The sequence below is a fragment of the Spermophilus citellus genome (genome assembly GCF_964194105.1).
Source record: "Spermophilus citellus genome assembly, chromosome: 1".
Classification (NCBI taxonomy): domain Eukaryota; kingdom Metazoa; phylum Chordata; class Mammalia; order Rodentia; family Sciuridae; genus Spermophilus; species Spermophilus citellus.
The window spans coordinates 31521584-31546506 of NC_138182.1; the positions used below are offsets into that span (position 1 = coordinate 31521584).

The window sequence follows — 24923 nt, forward strand, 5'->3', positions numbered from 1 at the left end:
CATCTTTTTGTTTGTTTGTTTTTTGTTACTATAGCTGTACAGAATGATTTGAGATCAGGTATTATGATGCCTCCATCATTACATTTTTTTTTCTAGGCATTACTTTGACTATTCTAGAACTTTTCTTCTTTCATATGAATTTTAGGACTTTTTTGCTAGTTCTATGAAGAATGTCCTTGGTATTTTAATGGGGATTTCATTGAATTTGTGTATCACTTTTGTAATATGGCCATTTTGATAATATTAATTATTTATGTCCAATTACGTGGGAGATCTTTTCATTTTCTAAGATAATCATCAGTTTCTTTCTTTAGTATTTGATATGGTTTTCATCTTAGTGGTCCTTCACTTTTATCATTAGATTTATTTCCAAGCATTTAGTTTGTTTTAGGCTATTTTGAATGGAGTAGTTTTCTTTTTCTTTTTCTTTTTTTTTTTTTTTGAGAGAGAGAGAGAGAATTTTTTAATATTTATTTTTTAGTTCTTGGCAGACACAACATCTTTGTTTGTATGTGGTGCTGAGTATCGAACCCGGGCCACACGCATGCCAGGCGAGCGCGCTACTGCTTGAGCCACATCCCCAGCCCTGGAGTAGTTTTCTTGATTTCTTTTTCAGCAGATTCATTATTGGAGTATAAGAAACTATTGATTTTTGTGTATTGAACATGTATTCTGCTACTTTTGCTGAGTTTATGAGCCCTCTTGATGGTAAACAATATGATGGCAATAGTATGACTTATTATTTTCATTTAATTTTCTTATTTTGCCTGGTTGCTCTGGCTAGAGTTTCAAGGATTATTTTGACTAGGATGGATGAGAATGGACGTCCTTGCCTTATTCCTAATTATTGAGGAAATGTTGTGTTCACCATGATATTGACTTTTGATTTGTCCTATGTAGCTTTTATAATGATGAGGTAAGCTTGTTATCTCTTTATCTTCAGTGTTTTTAATGTGAATTTTGTGAAAAGCGTTATCTGTGTCTATTGAGATGATCATGTGATTCTTTTCCTTAATTTTACTTATATGGCGAATTATATTTATTGAGTTGGATGTATTGAACCAACCTTGCATACACAGGGTAAAATCCAGTTGGTCATGGTGTAGAATCCTCTTAAAGTAATATTGAGTGTGTATTGCTCATATTTTCTTAAGAATTTTTATGTCTATGTTCACTGAGGATATTAGTCTATAGTTTTATTTCCTTAATGTGTATTTTGTTTGGTTTTGATATCAGTGTGATACTAGTTTTATAGAATGAATTGGGGACTATGCCCTTCCTTTTTATTTCTTGGCAAAATTGCAGTAATATTGGTTTTAATTTTTTTTAATTGTGAAGACAAAATTATTTAATTAATTGTGTAGATAAAACACTACAGATAATAACCATTACATAATTGTGTGTTTCAAACACTGTAATAATAAGCTCTATTCAGTTATATTGTTTTTAATCCATGCATTAAAGCTGTAGAATTTAATCTTAAAACATCATTATTTCCTTTGTTTTTTTTTTTCAAATTGGTAGTTTTCTTAGTGTGATTGATACATTTCTCAAAATTCAAAGATGAATCTTCTTCTTGGAATCAGTAATGTTCTTTCTTGAAAGAGTACACTTGCTACCCAGAAAAGTAGCCCAGGTCAAAACAGTCACCAAGCAAACATCCTAACCTTCAGTAGTGTGACTGAAAGAGATTTTTAAAAAGTAGAGTGAGGATAGTGGAATAAGAGGCTTAAGTAGTAGGCATTTCAGCCTGGACTTATACGTTCTGTACTTAAGGCCAAGAAATGTCTCAAGTACTGAGGAACACATTGAAATTCACTCAAATACTGTTAGGGCAAATTCCCCCATTTGGGCATCTTGCTATTATTTCTTTGCAAAGAGTGTCTTTGAATAAATGAGAATAAATTTTCAAAGAAAAATGAAAATTTACTATTTGGTATTTTCCCTAAAATGAGTAAAACATATTTATATTTCTTTCAAAAATAACTGGCTAAAGAATACTTTGGTCTTTTTTCTGTTTGTTATATGTTACTTTTTAAAAATTAATTAATTTATTTATTTTGTCAGTGCTGGGGATAGAATGCAGGGCTTTATGTTTGCTAGGCAAGCACTCTACCACTGAATTATTCTAGCCCTGTTCCTTTCTTTTTATTTGTGTTTAGTTTGTTTTTGTTTTAGAGAGGTATACATTTATTTTTCTAGGACTTAATGCCATGGAGTTCTCCCATAGAAATATAGTTTTTAATTTGTGTTTTACATGTTAAGAGATAATTTTCTAATATATGTCATGGTCTTCAAAAATGGAGTTTTATATTTTTTTGTCTGAGAAGAGGAATGAAATAACAACAACATGTCTTTTTTTTTTTAGCATGGTAGATAATCTTTATTTACTAGGAGGAAGTCTTTAAGCTGAAGTTCATGTCTATATTATTTATTTTCATAATTTAAATTGCATAAGGGTAAATATTATAAACTTTTTATGAAAAGTTTGTTGTAAATCAAACTTTTGAAATCATTAGGTGAAATCTGAAAATATTAACACAAACAACAAACGGTCAGTTTCTTCACTATAAAAAGTGATAATGCAACTTTTTCATTTAAAATATTTTGTTGTTTGATGGAGAAATCTAGCAGTATTGTTTGATAATGATTCTCTGTACTTAAAATCTTTGTTCTCTTGCTGAGTAAAATATTACACATTTTCTCCCCTATCAGAAAATTAAAATTTTCATTTCATAATCATATGTAAGCCCAACATTTAACATTCTGTTAAACTGAATGAGAAAATATCGGCAAAAAAATTATCGTGGGGTTTTACTCACAGAAAAATGTGTTATCTATTCCCTGAAGTCAAAGCAATTTTATACTTACATATTCATACACACCAAAATGAACAGTTGCTCAGATTAATTCAAGTTTTTATTTTATATTTAATTTAATCACTAAGCATAGTAATTTTGCAGTTCCGAAGCCTCCAAATCACTTAGAACCTTTAAAATAGGAAAAAATGTTTTAAACTAGGAAAAAAAAATCTGAGCCTCTATTTGATAATAGAATATTGAACCCAGTACTATAGTTTTCGTGAACCACCTTGAATCCAGAATTTTCTAAAGTAATTTTACTCTTACTTACTTATCTTAAAAAAAAAAATCATGCTGGAGTAAGAGTTAAGTTTTAGAAACACATAATAATTATCTAGATTTGTCTGCTTTTCACATACTCTTTTGGTTCATATTATTGTTTAGTAGATGGAATTAGTTTATCTGTGTAGTGTAGGACATATTCCTGGAGATTAGAAGAAATTTATAAAATAATATATCCAAAACAGAATCTCCATTTTTATTCAATAAAAGTCAGAGGAAATTTACTACAATATGATTATTCTATGCCTTCAAGTTGCCTGTTTTTTTTTTTGTAACCTTTACATTAATACTTATTAACAGCAAATACTCTGTTAGAACAGTTATTTTAGGGATTGCCTAGCATGTGTGACACACTGGGTTCAATACTTAGCACCACATAAAAATAAATGAACATAATAAAGGCCTGATGTTCATCTACAATTACAAAAAGTTAAAAAAATATATAGAGAGATTCAGCAGCACCACTACCTGAGAATTTGCTGGAAATGCACTTTCTCATGTTACATCTAGATGTGCTAAATCAGAATCTGGGTGGGCCTGGTGGTCTTTTTCAACAGACCCTCTGGGTGATTCTGATTTATACCAACTCTTAACCCAGATGCTAGCTTTAGTAAGAATAGTAGACAGGGAATATTGAAAACTCATGTCTTCATCAAGTCTGCCAAGTCCCATTCAAGTCACTTTCTTGCCCAAAGTTGTCCTTCCAAAATATTCTTTCCAAGTGTATGTTTTTTTTCCATCTTTGCTCATTTCTCTAAAGGTGTTGACCAGATAAGAGGCGAAAAGAAATAGAAGTGCTAATGGTGAGACTTTGACTGTCCAAAGATTCAACACATGCCATTTCCAAGTTAGGAAAGTAGTCACTTAAAAATAAAAGAAATGCCAGAGTAATATATTGCAAATTATTCCATGGTTATTTACCTTTTTTTAATCCATAAGCTTTTCCTCACAGAAATAAAAATGTTATCTAGACAGAAATGAATTATTTTGAAGCATTGTTTAATTTTTTTACTGTACTTGTCTTTGTAGAAGGTGTGTTTATCTAATATTATTATTACATTGATTTTGTTTATTATATCAGAGTCACATCTTGCTAGAATAAATGTGGGTGTGCTTAATTCAAATTATCAGTTATAAAAACCTTAACATATTATATGTCCTCTCACTCTGTGCCAGGTACTTTTGAATGCAGTTTAACATGCTTTAGCTTATTTGATCCCTGCTGTTTAGGTGCTGTGATCATCTTCATTTTGCAGGCATAGGAAGTCTGATATTCCCATGGTCACCTAGCTAACATACAGCAGAGCTAGAATTTCAGTCTATGCAGTTTTACTCTAAAGCACATGCTGAGAGAGAGAGAGAGAGAGAGAGAGAGAGAGAGAGAGAGAGAGAGAGAGAGATCTGTTACCAAGTTATTCACTTGCCAAAGCAGTAATATTTTCTTCATCTATTTTTTTTCTTGTAACATTCAAAATATTTTCAAGAATTCCATATAGTACCTAAATAAGGACATTAACTCAGTAGTCTACAATATAAATATTAATTCAGGGACTGATAAAAGTAAGTGGAATTTTGAAGTGGGAATTGCCCACTTTGGGTAAGTAAGTCAACTGAATTCCAGTTACTTCCTTAGCTTTCAAGCTTTTCAGGTAATACCTTCTTGAAAGCAACAGTTAAATTCTTTGTAACTGGCATAATGACCACAGAGGATGTGTTCTGAACCATTTACTTTCAATGGATAGACAGACAGGATATATAAGAACTCATTTTCCTGATACTCCTAGAGCTATGAGCAGTCTTTGTCCCTTGCAGGTAGCAGAACTCTGATTCTTTTCTACTTCAGCTGCAATCTATGAGTAGCCTGTGACTGTATGTGAAACTGTAGTGTCCTTTCTACATGAAGCTTGTTGTTATTCCTTGGGCTAGAATTGGATTTTTATGGTTTTTAGAGATTTTAATTTAGAAGTAAAGTTTATTCCACATTTTATATTGAATTATATTTATTAGTTTTTATGTCTTAATTTTAACAGCATCACTGCAAAACTTGAAAGAGCTTTAGAAAAAGTTGCTCCTCTTCTTCGTGAAATTTTTGTAGACTTTGCCCCATTCCTATCTCGTACACTTCTTGGCAGTCATGGACAAGAGCTATTGATAGAAGGTATGATTTCTCTCTCTATTCTCATTATTTTAGTTTCCTGTAATGTATCTATTAATCATGGCATAAATTGTGATTCTACAGGAGTAGATATTGCCAAAGGAATGAAAAGACATTATGTCCACAACTTTTAATAAGATTTTTGATATATGCCTTCTCATTACTCATTTTTTTCAGTGGAATTTTGCACAAAGCCAGTGGTAGATTTTGAAAGTGAAGAACTTTGAAAGGTGTTTGAATGGGAAACTCTGACTCTTCTAATTCCAGTTTTATCAGAACGACTATGTATTTAGTATTATAATATCATGTTTATTAAACAATATTCTCTAAAATTTCTGAGAAATGCTTCTGTAAGTGAAATTTCTTACTCATGTAGCATTTGTAATGTAAGAATCCTTAATTAAGAAGGCATTAAAAATGTGGAGAAATAACAAACTGGAATTATGAAGCTATCGTTTTCTTCCCAACAGCAGCGTAAGTAGAATGAGGAGACAAAAAAGATAAATTCACTGTGATGATGATTTAATTTATATAGCGGTACTGAGAGAGTGGCTTTGAAAATAACTGAAGTATTATTTCTTTTAGAAAGTCTTTATTTTATGGCTATTTCTAAGCTTCAGAAAGGGGTAATCACTATCAGTATGATTCTATGGGTGGTTAGTGGTGTTAGCTGCCATTTTAGGTGGTTCATGGATTTACCAGCCCTGTATATTGTTTTTGCTTTTTACTTCCTGTCCACTTTATTTTCCTGTGCCTGTTCTGTTATTCTCTCCACTGCTTGGGAAGACCATAATAGTAACTAAGCCTCTGGAATCCCATCAGTTTGAATCCTATTCCAATATTTTGCTCTATGGCCTTTGTGAGTTATGGAGCCACTCTGAATCTTAATTTCCTTTCTATGAAATGGACTTCAAGTGAGCATTCCAGTGTTCTTATAAAAACAGAATTATAAAATGCACATGGCATACAGTGGCAGGATTGAAAAATCGGAAAAATTAAAAAATTACAGTTTTGTGTGGCTTGAGCAAAGTGAATCAAAAGGAACATAGCTGGATATTAGGCCAGGAGAGAAAATGAGTCTTCAGCTTTATCTTGTGTGGTATGAGAAAGCTGTTGAGTTTTGAGAAGAGTGGAAATGTCACTAGATACTGATGCGGTCACCATTATTATTATCATCACTTCTACCTACGAAGTATAATAGAAAATGTTCCAAAACAAACTTTAAAGGTTCTTAGAAACTTAAAAACTACTTCTTGGTCACAGATTGTGCCTATAATTCAAATACCTTTGTTCTAGACTTATCTTAATGATTGTACAAAATTATACTTTTGTTTATTCATTCAGAATAGAAGAGGAAATGTTTGCATCCTTGGTGCTAGGATTTAAAAGACATTGATAATTACCTCAAAGGAATTTATCTAGTCTCATGGACAAAAAATCATAAAAACCAAGAATTAGAATTCAAGGTTACTTGTTATAATGAAAAAATATGCAAGTATAGTAGGAATTAAGACTAAATGACTTGCTAATCATAATCACTTTTGAGGGCATATACCCATCTAAAACCTGGATCAGAAATGGTTGTATATACCTACTCTTAATCCTACCTGCTCCTAAATGCCTCTCACTCATATTTACACATTTTTGAAAGGTTAATATTTTTTCCTATTTCTACTTAATTCCTGTAACAGTTAAACTCTGTGTCTTTTGAATTCTAGACAGATTTTGAGCTGCCTGGCATGGGCATTTTCCATCACATTGAGGCCTCAAACTCACTTTATTTAAAATTTGCTCATTTGTTTCTTTCAAATAGCTTTTTCTCCTAAATTTATTTATTTTATAATTAATAACACAATGTAAATGTTTTAGGTAAAAATCCAATTTTTAAAAATCTTTCTCCTTAAACTTCAGTATTTATAATTACCTGGTGAGAATTAATAATTTATGAAAATAATATTAATTTGGAGGCTGATTATCCAAATACTATTAATATTAAGCTATGTTTTATATCTTCCAAGATAGCGTAAATATCAATCTAGTTATAATTGGAGGAATCCTAGTTATGGATTCCAAAGAATACCAAAGTTATTGCTGGATTTTTTTTGATGGCCTATTTTTCTTTTTAAAAATTCTTTTGATTTTCTTGTGGTTATATGCTATTGAGAAGCAAGAACACCAGTTATTTATATTTTCATGTTTTTGTGTAATGTGTTACTTTTATAATTAAAAAAATAAATAAGCATTACTTTTAAAAATCTGAAATGTCTCTTCATTCCCTGTACAGGCCTTTTGTGCATTGTATTTTTATGTATATTTTTCCTAAAATTTATAAAACGTCATAACTGGTCAAAGATAAAATAAATGAAGCAAGGAATAAAGTTAGTAATGTAGTAATGTTAGTAATGGGTCCTATACTATTATGAAAACTAACAAATTCTACACTAGGTTTTCTAGTAACCAAAATAGAGGTGAAATTAGGTTAAGATTTAAGGCTAACATTACTGGCTGTTAAGTGACTGTTGTGATAATTTTAGGTTTTAAGGAATTACTCTCATATAACTTTTCAACTATTCTATGTTGGGCAGGCATGATCCCCATGTATTGCCTACTTTCCAGTATTTTCCATGGTTGAACAGTTGAGCTTTTTCCTACTTAATTTTTACTCATCAGTACAGAGAGAAGGTAGAAGAAATTTCTGAGTAATTGAGAACCATTTTTCTTGGGCTTCTCAAAGTATACCTCAAATATTCTGAATTAAGTTGACAGAGAAATAAAAACATGCCCCCACTGATAATCAGTTCAGAAAGATGAATGAATTTTTAGAGGAGTGATTATGCTAGAACTGAAATTTTGGAATTTGATATTTTATGTTCATTTTGAATTAGCCAAATACAGTTTTATAACTTTTCAGTACACAAAGAATTTTAGTACATACAGCTTTAAAGCTATGTAGGTATAATTTTCATGTCCTTCCCTGCAATGTTAGAATGACATTTCCTTATGAAAGGATAGCAAATGGAAGATTTTTAGGTTGTTTGTTTTTTAAATATCATTACTTGGCAAAATAAAATTTTTGCCAGTCAAAATCCAAAAAAACTTTGCTGTATAATAGAAAAACATTCAGTATCTGTCAGAATTTGGTTATAACTAGCCTTTCCAGACTCAAATAGTCTCTATCTTCTTGCTATAGAAGACCTTCCTTAACCATGTAAACAAAGTTTTGCACTGTCACATTTCCTTGTTTTTGTGCAACTCTTTCATCTGCATAGATTCTTTTTCTTTTTTTCTCTCTCCAATGTTATAATTAATCACTGAATGTTCTTTCAGGGTCCATAAGTGAAATTAATGCTTTCTTTTCTAAGCTTTTGTGGCATTTTTTTGTACCATGAATAAAATTGTCACTTGAAATAGGAAATATTGTAATGTTTGTATTGTCATTGCTAGCTTAGATTTTGTTAGATAATATTTATTATTTTCCCCTTCTACCTGAATAAGACATTTTAATTTTTGGTAGACATAAAGTTTGAAAATAAGAAGAGATAGGTAAAATTTTATATTCTGTGATGATGATTCCCCGCATTAATTAACCATCTATATCCAGGAGTTTGTAATTATACTCAGCCAAGGTTTATTCTATGTTATTCTCTACCCTATACTGTAGAAATGCATGTCCTTTCCTGTCTTATCTTTTTATTTGTGTGTGAGGGAGAGGGTGATTGATCCAGGACCTTATGCATCTAGATGTGTATTCTTGACACTGAAGTACATCCCCAGCTGGAAAGTTCTCATTCTTGAACACGTACTCTTGTTCATTCTTTTTTCTCTCTCCCCCCATTTCTCTACTTTTTCTAACGTGATACATTACTCTCCTGTCTTCTAAGAAGAAAAACTGTCAGACCCTTGTGAAGAACACAGGATATTTACATGATAAACGTATCTTTTCAAGAAATGGTAGTTATGATGAATAAATCTCATGGCTTTTGACTTCATTTTACTTATGAGTATAGCAGGAATAAAATTGAATTTAGGTAACATTATTTTCGCATCTTAAAAGAAAATAAAAACACTTAATTTCAGTTAATCATGAAATATATTTGAGTTGCATCTTTATTTAATGTTTTATATTCAGTTTTCCTTTTATTAATCAACATGTTAAATTTATTAGATTATTCTAGAGCAATGTAGTTTCACTTCTTTTAAGATACTCATTAGCTGTTTTTGAACAATGATTTCTGCCAACTTTATTTCAGGTGCAGTCTTTGAAATTTTAATCCATGTTACTGATACAATTAATATTCATTAGGTGTTTTTATGTAGTTTTTGCTGTGTATTTTTCTTAGGGATAATTAAGGATTTATTTATTTATTTTGTAGTTGTAGTTGGACACAATAACTTTATTTTATTTACTTATATGTGGTGCTGAGGATAGAACCCAGGACCTAGCATGTGCGAGGCAAGCACTTTACTGCTGAGCCATAACCTCTGACGCAAGGATTTTTAAAGATAGTAGTTATTTGCACTTTACTGAACTTATTAGAAAATTAAAGCTTTTTTTTTTTCTTTTTGGTGGTGGTGGTGCTGGGGATTGAACCCAGGGCTCTGTACATGCAAGGCAAGTATTCTACCAACTGAGCTATATCCCCAGCCCAAGTTCTTTAATTTACAAATTAAGTATAAAAATTACTTTAGCCAGCTTATATGCAAGTATCAAAACCTACAGATAAAAGATGACAAAACAGCTGTGGTTCAGAAGTGTTAGATTGATATGAGTTGCTGCAGCAATGGAGAGTGCATTCCAGAACCAGTGTTGGGCTTTTCTAAAAGAGAGTTCAGAAGAGGTTATGTTGTAATTTGGATTTAAACTAGGTCTAGATGTGTTTTGGGTGCCAATTGTCAATATGGGGTGGGGGGCGGTTTATGTGTTTGTCTTTGTTTGCAGTGTCCCTTTCAATGTTTTGTTCTATCATAGCAGAGTAGTTCTGAAAAACCACAGTTTATGCTGTGTGAACATTATTTATGTTCAGATGGGAACTCACAAAAATATTCAAGGTAAAATAATTATGATGAAGATACAACAAAAGTCAACTGAATACAAGGCCAGGAAATGAAATAGAGACTTTAGACAGCCTATAAATGAGAAAGTAGGGTAAATAACCAAGGCTGCTTCTTTTGACTCTCAACTTCATAGACCCCAGTTTTTGCTACTTTCTGTATATCTACTCAGTCTTTTCACTTTTCTCTCATCAGAATGTGGCCCACCTTAGCACCCCAGCCCTAAATCTGAATGGTCTCTTAATGTAAACATCTTGCATCATCTGACTCTAGTCACTATCTATCAGGAGAAAATCTAAGTGGCTCAGCCAGAACAATGATTTTGTTCCTGGGAGATTAAGTATAGAGACTATATTTAAACTCTTAATATGCAAGATATCAGGAACTATTATTTCCCTATCCCCTCCTGAATAATCCTCTATAGAATAAATATTAGGCCACCAAATTGATAGGAGAGATCACAGCTAAAGAGACTAAAATACAGATAACCATAAATTATAATGGCTCCATGCTCTGAAAAATTCAAAACCAAAAGGGCAGTAATTATTACTATTTGTCACATTATTGGTATATTTATGAAACTGTAGCATAATATTAGATAAAATAACAGTAAATTTATTAATATTCTGATAGTTTTACCCCATATGCTTAAAGATCCAGACTTGAATTTTATAAAGGAGATTCAGATATAAAATAGAAGAACTTAAGTTAAAGCTTATGGCTATGAATTTGAATTGGACATGATCAGTGTGTACTTAATACACACCTGTGCACATGCACATGCATACTCATGCTCATACCCATATATGAGCATAGTATATATCCATATATACTATGGTATATATTCCATACTATATATATACCCATATATACTATGGAATATATTCTATTCTATATATAGTATATATTCTATTCTATAGCATATGTTCTATATACTAGTAGCTTTGATGCAGTGATCAAGCCAATAGCACTGAGCACATGTAGAGTCAAGACAGTGGTCTTTAATATTCATTAGCCACAATATGGAAATGTCAATGATTGTACTGTAACATTTTGTGATACCAAAAATAAGGATGATATAAAAAATTGTTAAAAGAATTCAGGAGGTAAATTGAAGAGATTTCTATTGGCCACAGGCAGTTTGAGTATCAGTAAGCATAGTAATTATAGTGCATTGGCACAAATGAATGTATTTTAAGTCCACAAGTCCATGGTTATAATTTACAAATTGATTTGGCAAAATTTAAAGGATGATAGAATATCAGCTTATTGTGAAAACTGATAAATGAAGGGAAAGAGTCCAGTACTTGTTTAGTCCTTTTTTTGTAAACTGATAATTATGTTATTAAACCTTAATGGGAAAAGTTTTTACTTAGTAAAAATGGATCATCTGATAATTGATCATCTGATAATTGATAATTGATAATTGTTTAGCATCTTCTAAAGAATTAATAAATCTGAACAGGAATGATTGCCAATATCACACAAAGAAAGGTAACTACCCAGATGATGAAATATCATCATCAGTTAAAACTGAATGAATAAAATGAAGCTGAATTCAGTTAAGCCTCTATACCCAACATGTTGAACTATACCAAAGGAATTCAATAAAAAGTTATACTGGTGAAAATTCTACAATACAAATGACTTGATTTCTTCAAAATAATTTACATGTGAAAGATAATGATAAAGGGGGTACCTGTAGCTTAAAAGTGATTTAAAATTTATTACAAAAGTAATCAATGAAACTGATTTGTTCATCAGAACAGCTGTAGCATTTAGGTAATGAAACTTTATTATAAAGGAAAAGAAAATAATTATCATAAAAGTCAGGATAAAAGTTTCTTACAAATGGGGAGAGGATTTTGATTAGGGCAAAACACTTGGAGAGCTTTGAGATACTTGGCAAAAAGCCTATTTCCTTAGCTGTACAATGGTTATAATTATTCATTTCATATAAAAAATTATTAACCTATTTTTCATGGAGTTGTATTGTGTTTTATAATGACAAGTGTGTGTGTGTGTGTGTGTGTGTGTGTGTGTGTGTGTGTGTGGTGCTGGGAATTAAATTCAGGCCATAGTGCATCCTAAGAAAACTATACGACTGAGGTATACCCCCAAACTACAATTAAGATATTTTAATGTCATCTATTGCAAAGAATATAAAAGTTTTTCAATGACATTTGTGACCTAAATAAAGTGAAATGTTATTGGTTGATGGGCTCTTCATAAAGACTTTATTTCAGCCTCTGTTGATTCCATCAATTTCAATAAAATTTAATTCTAATAATCCAAAATTATTTTAATGGAATTAACAAGGTAGCTCATAAACTTACATTGTTAAATTAAGAAATAAAATGACCCAAGATAATTTTGAATTGAACAAGCTCTTATAATGGTATTGTATGGTAGTGACCCAGAGTTATATCCCTGTGTCAAATAAATAGCAGAATCACATTGCACACACACACATGGTAACATTATCTAACAGAGTTACCATTGCAGATTGATGAGAAAGACAGGAATAGTGTAATAATTGCATCCGTATCAACATAATACACTTTTGTTAATTAAACATAAAAAAGAAAGTAATTAAACCGTTTTCTCACTAAATATACATATCTCAAATATTTAGAAGAAAATGAGGAAAACATCTAAACAAAAGTATGAAAGATTTCTAGACAAACACACACACACACACACACACACACACACACCCAAAATGTAGAATTCAATAAATGTGATAACATAACTATTGTGTTTTGGAAAAGAACACCATTTAAAAATCGACCAAAAGTAGTATCAGCAAGATGGTGGTCAGGAATCATCAAGTCTTTGTTCTTCAGAGAAATACTGAATAAATGACAATGCATGACACTCTGCAAAACAGGTAAGCTATAATAAAGAATTAAACACCTAGTGGGAAAAAAATACTCAACAATTGAGTGAGTCCATGGCACTTTGTTTGCTCTTACCCTGCATCCTCCCCAGTTCAGTGCAGTATTCACTGTTAGTAGGAAATTCCAATTTCTAGTTCTTACTTTGGACTTTTTACATTCTCACTTGCCTGGTAGCTGCCACAGTGACTGGTTTCTGTCTTATCTGACTCAGTATACTGATGGAAGCAAATTTTGATTAACAGATTGTAGACTATAGAAAGTAGTGGCAGGCACTGTATCATAACAGAGATGCAGGGGGGTTGCAGAATCGTGTGATTGGGGCAAGAAATTATGGACAGACGAATATGATAGGAATCCAATGCTTGTGAGAAGATTAATTGTGACTCTTAAGAAAATTTGAATATTCAAAAGCAGCTGCATAAACAGAACTGTAATAAAAGCACACAGTCACAGGGAAAATGCTTCTCCAGAAAATATTTGATAGCTCCCTGAGTCTTTAAGCCATGATGATTAGTGAACATCTTCTCTGTACAAAGAGGATCAGTAAAGGCTGTGAGAGATGGCCACGCTCATATTTCAATAAAAGATTATAAGGCATACAAAGAAAGGGAAACATGGCCCATTCACAGAAACAAAACAAGTTCAGAAGCCAATCATAAAGAAATGCAGATTTGGTAATCAACTATTGTAAATATGTTTAATGAGCTGAAGGAATGTATGGACTGACAAGTATACAAAATCAGGAAAATATTCTATGAACAAAAGTGTACTAACAGGAATTATTAAAAAGAAAAATTTATATGGAGGTTGAGAATCTTTTTGAAGTTGAAAAATAAAATAGATGAACTGAAAAAATTTAATTAGGTGAATTCAAGAGCCAAAATAATCTAAGAAGAATTAGCAAAGCTGAGGGTCATGTGAAATTGCTAAATTAAAGGGAAAAAAGGGGTGGTGAAAAGAGCCTGGGGGAGCCTCTCTTTCTCAGAAGGAGGGGGCAGGGAGAAAGGCAGACTACATATTTAAAGAAATTATTATAAAAAAAACTTCCCAAATTTTAAGAGATGTATGAATTCAAGCTCAAGCTACTCCAACTGGAATAAGTCAATAAGATACAGACTTATACACATTATAATCCAACTGTTGGAAATCAAAGACAAAATTTTGAAAGAAACAAGAGAAAAGGTACTCGCAATAATACAAAGGATTTTCTATAAGATGATGAACAGATTTCTTAGAAATCTTGCATTCTGGAAGGCAGTGAGATGATATATTCATACAAAGTTCTGAGAGTAAAAAAAGAAAACTCTTAAAAATATTATTTTCAGTGAAAGTTTCAAAAATGGAGAAGTTTCTCAGTTAAACAAGATCAAAGTAACCAAATGTACAAGAAATGCTATAAAAAGTCATTCAAGTTGAAAAGAAAGGATATAGATAGTAACACAAATCTTTATGAAAATATAAAGTTTGGTTGTAAACATTTATATAGATATGAAAGCCTATATGTTATGACTTTATACCCACAATTATTTCTTGTGTACAATTTAAAAGAAAAAATATAAAAAATATTTATATAAATATGTTAATGGTTACACACTATATAAAGGTAACTCATGATTATAGAGTGTGGGTGTTATAGAGCTGCAAAGTTGTATAATTTTTGTATGGAATCAAAGTTGTTTAGTTTAAAATAGATTGTAATAACTTTAAAATGTTACATATAATTCACATGATTACCACATATATACACACACAAAAAAAAAACTTTAAGAAATAAGTAAAAATGAAGGAGAAAAGGGCTCGAAGCACTTACCTAAACATATAGAAATCAGTAAGGGAAGAAATGAGGGTAAAATGTGATAAGGCAAACAGAGAACAGTAATGTAGCAAAAGGAAGTTCTTCCCTGTCAGTAACTACTCAAAATATAGATGTACTAAACATCCCAATCAAAAGACAAATGGGCTGAGTGAATTTAAGAAAAAATATACAACTCTATGCTGTGACTGTTAATAGAGACTCAATTTAAGGACACTCAGGTTCAGTGTGAATGGGTGGAAAAAGCTATTCCATGAAAATGCTAACCAAAACAGAACAAGAATGATTATACTAATATAAAACAAAATAGAGGTTAAATCAAAGACTGCCTTAGATACCAAGAACAATATATGAAGATAAATGTACCAGATCACCAGAAGATTAAAATTATAAATTTATATACATCAAATATCAGAGTTCAAAAATACAAGAAACAAATATTGATGAAATTAGAGAGAGAAGTCAACCTACAATAATAGTAAGAGATAAAAGTAATCACAATTTTCATAATGAATCAACCACACAGAAGTTCAACATGTTAGTAGGTGACTTGAACACTACTATGGACCATTTGCACATGACACATATACAGAGAGTACCTCACAATACTTCACAAAACAAAAACATACATTTTTCTTAAGTGTACATGGCCACAGAATATTTTAATTTGCCAAGTTTTCTTTATTCACAATGGAACATAATTAGAAATCAAGAGCAGAATGAAAAATTAAAATTCCAAAAATATCTGGGAAATAAACAGTGTATTCTAAATAACCTATAAGTTCAAGAAGAAATTGCAAGGAAAATTAGAAAACTGAAAGACAGCTTACCAAAATGTATAGGATCATGAGAAAACAATCAGAAGAATAAATGCTTATTTTTAAAATAAAAATATATTTAAAATGAAAAGATTTCAAATCAACAACCTAACTTTCTACCTTGAGGAAATTGAAAAAGAAGAACAAAGTAAACACAAAGGTAATAGAAGAAAAGTAACACTAAAGATTAGTGCAGATATAAACAAAATAGGAAATAAACTATAGAGAAGATTAATGAAATTAAGTTGATTCACTGAAAACATCAACAAAATTTACAAACCTTCAGTCAGATTTAAAAAAAAAAGATTCAGACAACTAAAATAAAAAATGAAAAACGGACATTATCACCAAGGCTATGGGGAAAAAAGGATTAAAAGAGAATATTATTAGCCTTGTGCAATGGAGCATGCCTATAATCCCAGTGGCTCAGGAGGCTGAGGTAGGAGGAGGGAGACTTCAGTGCCAGCCTCAGCAAAAATGAAGTGCTAAGCAACTTAGTGACACCCTGTCTCTAATAAAATACAAAATAGGGCTGGGAATGGGCCTCAATAGTCAAGTTCCCCTGAGTTCAATCCCTGGTACCTCCAACCAAAAACTAAGAGAATACTATTAGCATTTCTATGCCATCATATTGCATAACCTAGAAGTGGGTAAATACCTGGAAACAAACAAACTACCCACACAGAATCATGAAGAAAGATAGAATATGAACATAACTTACACAAGTAAGGATATTCAATCAGTAAGCAGATATTTCCCAATGAAGAAAAGACCACCAATGACTTCATTGTTGTATTCTTACAAATATTTAAGAATAATTAGCACTAGTCCTCATCAATCTCATCCAAGAAATTGAAGAGAATACTTACAAAATTATTATATGAAGCCAGCATTATTCTTTTTTTATTTTTTATTGGTTGTTCACAACATTACAAAGCTCTTGACATATCATATTTCATACATTAGAATCAAGTGGGTTATGAACTCCCATTTTTACCCCAAAAACAGATTGCAGAATCACATTGGTTACACATCCACATTTTTACATACTGCCATATTAGTGACTGTTGTATTCTGCTACCTTTCCTATCCTCTACTATCCCCCCCTCCCATCTTCTCTCTCTACCCCATCTACTGTAATTCATTTCCCTCCAAGTTTATTATCCCGTTCCCCTCACAACCTCTTATATGTAATTTTGTATAACAATGAGGGTCTCCCTCCATTTCCATGCAGTTTCCCTTTTCTCTCCCTTTCCCTCCCACCTCATGTCTCTGTTTAATGTTAATCTTTTCTTCCTGCTCTTCCTCACTGCTCTGATCTTAGTTGCTCTCATTATATCAAAGAAGACATTTGGTATTTGTTTTTTAGGAATTGGCTAGCTTCACTAAGCATAATCTGCTCTAGTGCCATCCATTTCCCTGCAAATTCCATGATTTTGTCATTTTTTAGTGCTGCGTAATACTCCATGGTGTATAAATGCCACATTTTTTTTTATCCATTCATCTATTGAAGGGCATCTGGGTTGATTCCACAGTCTAGCAATTGTGAATTGTGCTGCTATGAACATCGATGTGGCAGTATCCCTGTAGTGTGCTCTTTTAAGGTCTTCAGGGAATAGTCCGAGAAGGGCAATAGCTGGGTCAAATGGTGGTTCCATTCCCATCTTTCCCAGGAATCTCCATACTGCTTTCCAAATTGGCCGCACCCGTTTGCAGTCCACCAGCAATGTACAAGAGTACCCTTTTCCCCACATCCTCGCCAGCACTCGTTGTTGTTTGACTTCATCATGGCTGCCAATCTTACTGGGGTGAGATGGTATCTTAGGGTGGTTTTGAATTGCATTTCCTTGACTGCTAGAGATGGTGAGCATTTTTTCATGTACTTGTTGATTGATTGTATGTCCTCCTCTGTGAAGTGTTTGTTCATGTCCTTGTCCCATTTGTTGATTGGGTTATTTGTTTTCTTATTGTCTAATTTTTTGAGTTCTTTGTATACTCTGGATATTAGGGCTCTATCTGAAGTATGAGGAGTAAAAATTTGTTCCCATGATGTAGGCTCCCTATTTACCTCTCATTGTTTCTCTTGATGAGAAAAAAACTTTTCAGTTTAAGAAAGTCCCATTTGTTGATTCTTGTTATTATCTCTTGTGCTATGGGTGTCCTATTAAGGAATTTGGAGCCCGACCCCACAATATGTAGATCGGAGCCAACTTTTTCTTCTATCAGACGCAGAGTCTCTGATTTGATATCTAGCTCCTTGATCCACTTTGAGTTGACTTTTGTGCATGGCGAGAGGAGGGGATTCAGTTTCATTTTGTTGCATATGGATTTCCAGTTTTCCCAGCACCATTTGTTGAAGATGCTATCCTTCCTCCATTGCATGCTTTTAGCCCCTTTATCAAATATAAGATAGTTGTAGCTTTGTGGATTAGTCTCTGTGTCCTCTATTCTGTACCATTGGTCCACCCGCCTGTTTTGGTACCAGGACCATGCTGTTTTTGTTACTATTGCTCTGTAATATAGTTTGAAATCTGGTATCGCTATATCACCTGATTCACACTTCCTGCTTAGAATTATTTTTGCTATTTTGGGTCTTTTATTTTTCCATATGAATTTCATGATTGCTTTATCTATTTCTACAAGAAATGCCATTGGGATTTTGATTGGCATTGCATTAAACCTATAGAGAACTTTTGGTAATATCGCCATTTTGATGATGTTAGTTCTGCCTATCCATGAACAGGGTATATTTTTCCATCTTCTAAGATCCCCTTCTATTTCTCTCTTTAGGGTTCTGTAGTTTTCATTGTATAAGTCTTTCACCTCTTTTGTTAGGTTGATTCCCAAGTATTTTATTTTTTTTTTGAGGATATTGTGAATGGAGTGTTTTTCCTCATTTCCGTTTCAGAAGTTTTGTCGCTGATATACAGAAATGCCTTTGATTTATGTGTGTTGATTTTATATCCTGCCACTTTGCTGAATTCATTTATTAGTTCTAGTAGTTTTTTTGTAGACCCTTTTGGGTCTTCTAGGTATAGAATCATGTCATCCGCAAATAGTGATAATTTAAGTTCTTCTTTTCCTATTTTTATGTCTTTAATTTCTCTCGTCTGTCTAATTGCTCTGGCCAGTGTTTCGAGAACTATATTGAATAGAAGTGGTGATAGGTGGCATCCCTGTCTTGTTCCAGATTTTAGAGGGAATGCCTTCAATTTTTCTCCATTCAGAATGATGCTAGCCTGAGGCTTAGCATAGATAGCTTTTACAATGTCTAGTTAAGTTCCTGTTATCCCTAGTTTTTCTAATGTTTTGAACGTAAAGGGATGCTGTACTTTGTCAAATGCTTTTCTGCGTCTATCGAGATGATCATATGGTTCTTATCTTTAAGTCTATTGATGTGGTGAATAACAGTTATTGATTTCCGTATATTGAACCATCCTTGCATCCTAGGGATGAATCCTACTTGATCATGGTGCACAATTTTTTTGATGTGCCTTTGTATCCGATTCTCCAGAATTTTATTGAGGATTTCTGCATCTAGGTTCATCAGAGATATTGGTCTGTAGTTTTCTTTCTTTGAGGTGTCTTTCTCTGGTTTCGGAATCAGGATGATGTTGGCCTCATAGAATGAATTTGGTAGAGCTCTCTCTTTTTCTATTTCCTGAAATAACTTGAAAAGTATTGGTATTAATTCTTCTTTAAAGGTTTTGTAAAACTCCGCTGTGTACCCATCCGGTCCTGGGCTTTTCTTGGTTGGTAGTCTTTTGATTGCTTCTGATTGCTTCTTCTATTTCATCCATTGATATTGGTCTGTTTAAATTGTGTGTATCCTCCTGACTCAGTCTGGGCAAATCATATGACTTAAGAAATTTATCGATGTCTTCACTATCTTCTATTTTATTGGAATATAGGTTTTCAAAATAATTTCTAATTGTCTTCTGTATTTCTGTAGCATCTGTTGTGATATTGCCTTTTTCATCTCGTATGTTAGTAATTTGAGTTCTCTCTCTTCTCTTCGTTAGCATGGCTAAGGGTCTGCCGATCTTATTTATTTTTTCGAAGAACCAACTTTTTGTTTTGTTAATTTTTTCAGTGGTTTCTTTTGTTTCAATTTCGTTGATTTCTGCTCTGATTTTAATTATTTCTTTCCTTCTGCTACATTTGCTGTTGTTTTGCTCTTCCTTTTCTAGGGCTTTGAGATGAAGTGTGAGCTCATTTATTTGTTGGTTTTTCCTTTTTTTGAGGAATGACCTCCAGGCGATGAATTTCCCTCTTAAAACTGCTTTCATTGTGTCCCATAGATTCCAATATGTTGTGTCTGTATTTTCATTTATCTCTAAGAATTTTTTGATTTCCTCCTTTATGTCTTCTGTAACCCATTGATCATTCAGTAACATATTGTTCATTTTCCATGTGATGTAGGATTTTTCCTTCCTTCTTTTATCATTGATTTCTAGTTTCATTCCATTATGATCTGATAAAATGCATGGTATTATCTCTACCCCTTTATATTTACTGAGGGTTCCCCTACGGCATAATATATGGTCTATTTTTGAGAAGGATCCATGTGCTGCTGAGAAAAAAGTATATCCACTTGATGATGGTTGATATATTCTATATATGTCAGTTAAGTCTAGGTTATTGATTGTGATATTGAGGTCAATAGTTTCTTTATTCAACTTTTGTTTGGAGGATCTGTCCAATGGTGAGAGAGGTGTGTTGAAGTCACCCATAATTATTGTGTTGCGGTCTATTTGATTCTTGAACTTGAGGAGAGTTTGTTTTATGAACGTCGCAGCGCCATTATTTGGTGCATAAATATTGATAATTGTTATGTCTTGTTGGTGAATGGTTCCCTTTAACAGTATATAATGTCCTTCCTTATCCCTTTTGATTAACTTAGTCTTGAAGTCGATTTTATTCGATATGAGGATGGCCACCCCTGCTTGCTTATGAGGACTGTGTGCGTGATATATTTTTTCCCAACCTTTCACCTTCAGCCTGTGTATGTCTTTTCCAACCAGATGTGTCTCCTAGAGGCAGCATATTGTTGGATTTATTTTTTTAATCCATGTTACCAGCCTATGTCGCTTTATTGGAGAGTTTAAGCCATTAACGTTTAGAGTTACTATTGATATATGGTTTGTACTTCCTGCCATGTTTGATTATTTATCTCTTTTTTTTTCTAATTTAGTTTGTTTCTCCATGATTAGCTTTCCCCCCGTCCTCTGTCTTTACCGAGGCACTTCCCACTGATAGTTTTGGTTATTGTTTTTCATTTCTACCTCGTGTAGAGTTTTGCTCAAGATGCTTTGCAATGCTGGTTTTCTGGCTACAAATTCTTTTAGCTTTTGTTTATCATGAAAGATTTTTATTTCGTTGTCATACCTGAAGCTTAATTTTGCTGGATACAGAATTCTTGGTTGGCATCAATTGTCTTTCAGTGTTTGAAATAAGTTGTTCCAGGATCTTCTCGCTTTCAGCGTCTGTGATGAAAAATCCGTTGTTAACCTTATTGGTTTACCCCTAAATGTGATCTGCCTCCTTTCTCTTGTAGCTTTTAATATTTTCTCTTTGTTCTGTATATTGGATATCTTCATGACAATGTGTCTTGGCGTTGGTCAACTGTGATTTTGTGTGCTCAGTGTCCTGTATGCATCTACAATTTGTATATCTGTTTCCTTTTTTATTTCTGGAAAGTTTTCTGTAATTATTTCATTGAGCAGGTTACTCATTCCCTTGGTATGAATCTCTGTACCTTCCTCTATCCCGTTGACTCGTAAGTTTGTTTTTTTTTATGTTATCCCAAATCTCTTGAATGTTTTTCTCGTGATTTTTTTACCAGTCTATCTGAGTTGGCTAGACTCTTTTCAAGATGATATATTTTGTCTTCATTATCTGACGTTCTGGCTTCTACTTGTTCCACTCTGTTAGTGATACTCTTGATTGAGTTTTTAATTTGGTTTATCGTTTCCTTCATTTCTAGAATTATTGTTTGATTTTTTTTTATAATCTCTATCTCCTGATAAAGATGCTTAACTTCTTATTTTATCTGTTTATGTAATTCATTTTCAATGTGATCTTTAAGGTTCCTTTCCATCTGTCTAAGGTATTCCTTGAATTCTTTATATGGCCATTTTTCTGATGACTCTAGGTCCTCCTGAATATTTAGGCTGTCCTTCATTGTTTGTACTCTTTTTCTTCCATGCTTTTTAATGCTCATGTTACTCCTTGTTCTGTTTGACTGCTGAGTTACTGTTTACTCTTATAAATTTATTTGATGCTTGGGAGGAGAGATATTAGAAGGGAAGGGAAGAAGTCACTAAAGAGAATGAATGTAGGCAGGTAGAATTCAAGGAAGGGAGAATAAGAAAATTGAAAAGAAATGAAAAGACAAAAGAAAAAAAGTGAAAAGAAAGAAAGAAAAAACAAAAAAACAAAACTTTAAAACCAAAAAAAAAATAATAATGATAATAAAAAAATGGAAATTAAAGTTTAAAAAATAGTAATAATAATAATCAAAAAAAAGAATTAAAAAAATTGAAACCATTAATAAAAAAGTTAAAGAACAACAACAATATCAACAACAAAAAATGAAAATAAAATAAAAAAATACCAATAATAATCATAAAAAAATTAATAATAATAAATGCAGTCATAGAGCTCAATTAACTTATCTTCCAGTAGGTGGAGCTATGCCCACTGGGCCAAGCTTCTCTTTTTGATAGGTGGGATCCAATCACTGTGCATCAGCTCTTCCTCCCAGACTGTGCGGGTCTCCAATCCTGAGTGCCTAGGGCCTTCTCTTGTGTTTCTTCAAGCCAGGCCCCGCTCACCTGTGACACTCACCACAATACTGGCTACACGCCAGGTCTGCTGCTCCTGGGAGCCTTGTTTTCATGGATGCCTAGGCACACCCTTTCTGTTTGCCTCCCTCAGACCCTAAGTTTGTAGAGCTTGGGGCTGAGGACCCCCAGCGAATTTGTTTGCCCCCAGGTAGCAACTCCCCTGGTAGGTGGTGCAAGGGACCTCTGTTGTCAGCACTGGTGGGAGTGGTAGCCGGGAGTTCTGCGCCGCTAGTCCCGCATCACTCCAGATTCCCTCAGTCTGGCTATCGTGCTCAGTTGGCCTATACCTCTGTGAGTTCAGGTGGGCCGACTAGTTATTTCAGCGGGATCATTAATTAGTGCTGGGTCACGAGAAGCAGGCGAACCGGAGCTAGAATGTAGCCGATCTGGGCTCTGTGTGTTCTGAGAAGGCCAGACTATTCGCCCCGGATCTACTTCAGCTCAACATTGCCTAGTGGTCCTGAGCAAACAGCATTTAGTTTACTTTTCCCTATGCCTGCGCAGCTGAAGGGGTTAGAGACTTGATCTCTCCGCGTCCACCACCATTCTGGATCACTTAGATTTTAAATTGTCACTCATCAGCTGTTCCATTTTACTGAGCGGGTCGGCGGCTTACTCGCGCGTTAAGAGTCTGCTCTAAGGTGCTCCTCAGGAAGTGGCGGTGGCCGCCGCGGCCCAGGTGCAGCCGTCGGAACACCCGGGGAGGGGGTGCGGGCTGGGGGAGGGGAGGCAGCCCCGCGGGCGGGGCGGGGGAAAGAAATTGAGATCTAGATTTAGGGAGTGAGCGTGGGAGGAGAGATGTTGGGGGCGAAGCAAAGCGGGGAGGCGGAGTGGAGAAGGAAAAGGGGCCGAGAGAGCCGGGCAGCTCGGGGGCTGCAGCCTTACTGCTCGCACTGGAATCGTGACGGACTCACTCCACCTTGGCTGGAGTCGTGACGGATTCACTCCACCTAGGCCCCTTTCTTGACATGGTGCTTAGTCTTTGTCGACAGATCTCCTTTAATGATCTTTACTTTTTCTTTTAAGACGCGGCAACACGCTGCGGGCGCGGCGGCGCAGAGCACGGAGCGGCTCACTCACTTCCCACCGCCATCTTATCGCCAGCATTATTCTAATACCTAAAACAGACAAGGCCACTAAAAGAGAACTATAAAACTGATAACTCTTTTGAGAGTTTGTGTCAATTTCACTACAAAATACTAATAAACTTAATTCAGCATATGAAAAAGATTAGACACCATGGCCTAATGAGATTTATTTATAGAATGCAAAGATGTTTCATCATACAAAAATCGATCAATACAGCATACCAAGTTAACAGAAGAAGTGAAAAATCCCACATGATACTGTTGTAGAAAAGATTTAACACCTTTTTATGATAAAAAAAATACTCAGAAAATAAGGAATATAAGGAAACTACCACAATATAGTAAAGACCATGTATAAAAAGCCAGAGTTAGTTTAATCAACAGTTGTGTGGAGAGATGAGACTGAGCTTTTCCTTAAAATTCTGGTAGAAAGAAAGGGTGCTTACCTTCCTTCGTGATTTCTATTTAAAATGGTACAGGAAGTCTGATAATCAGAGTATTTTGGCAAGATGAAAAGGAATACAAATTGGACAGGAAGAGTAAAATTGTCTCTATTATATGACAATATTTTGTATGCAATATAACCTATATCTAAAAATTCCCTTAATATAAGGGTTAGAAGTAATAAATTAGTTCAGTAGATTTGCAAAGATACAAAACTAACACCTCCAAATCACTTATATTTTTGTACAATAAAACTGAATAGTCAGAAAAGGAAACTTAAAACAGTTTTATTTAAAGTAGCATTAAAAATAAGCTTAATCAAGGCAGTAAAAGACTTATACACTAAAAGCTATAAAACAACAATTGCTCACAGAAATTAAATTAGACACCAATAGTTAGAAACATGTCAGATGTTCATAGGTTGGTAGACTTAATAGTGCTAGGATTTTAGTACTATTCAAACTGATCTGCATATTCATGGCAGTTCTGTCAAAATTCCAATGTCATTTTGTACAGAAATAGAAAATTCATATGAAACCTCAGGGAGCCAGAATATTCAGAATAATCTTGTAAAAAATTAAAAATCCTGGGGGACTCACACTTTGTCAGTTGAAAACTTACTACAAATTTATAGTAATCAAAACAATATGCTTCTCATAAAG

The 24923-nt window shown here is 33.5% G+C and overlaps 1 protein-coding gene across 6 annotated transcripts in view; it reads left to right on the forward strand.

Annotated features, from left to right (window-relative positions):
• NBEA (neurobeachin) overlaps positions 1-24923 on the forward strand; it is a 638449-nt gene that overhangs the window by 269237 nt on the left and 344289 nt on the right. For all 6 annotated transcript variants that reach the window (XM_081293195.1, XM_081293196.1, XM_081293198.1 and 3 more), the window contains exon 33: positions 5174-5301. In XM_081293195.1, the coding sequence (XP_081149321.1) occupies positions 5174-5301 (128 nt within the window). The remainder of the gene's footprint in view (positions 1-5173; positions 5302-24923) is intronic.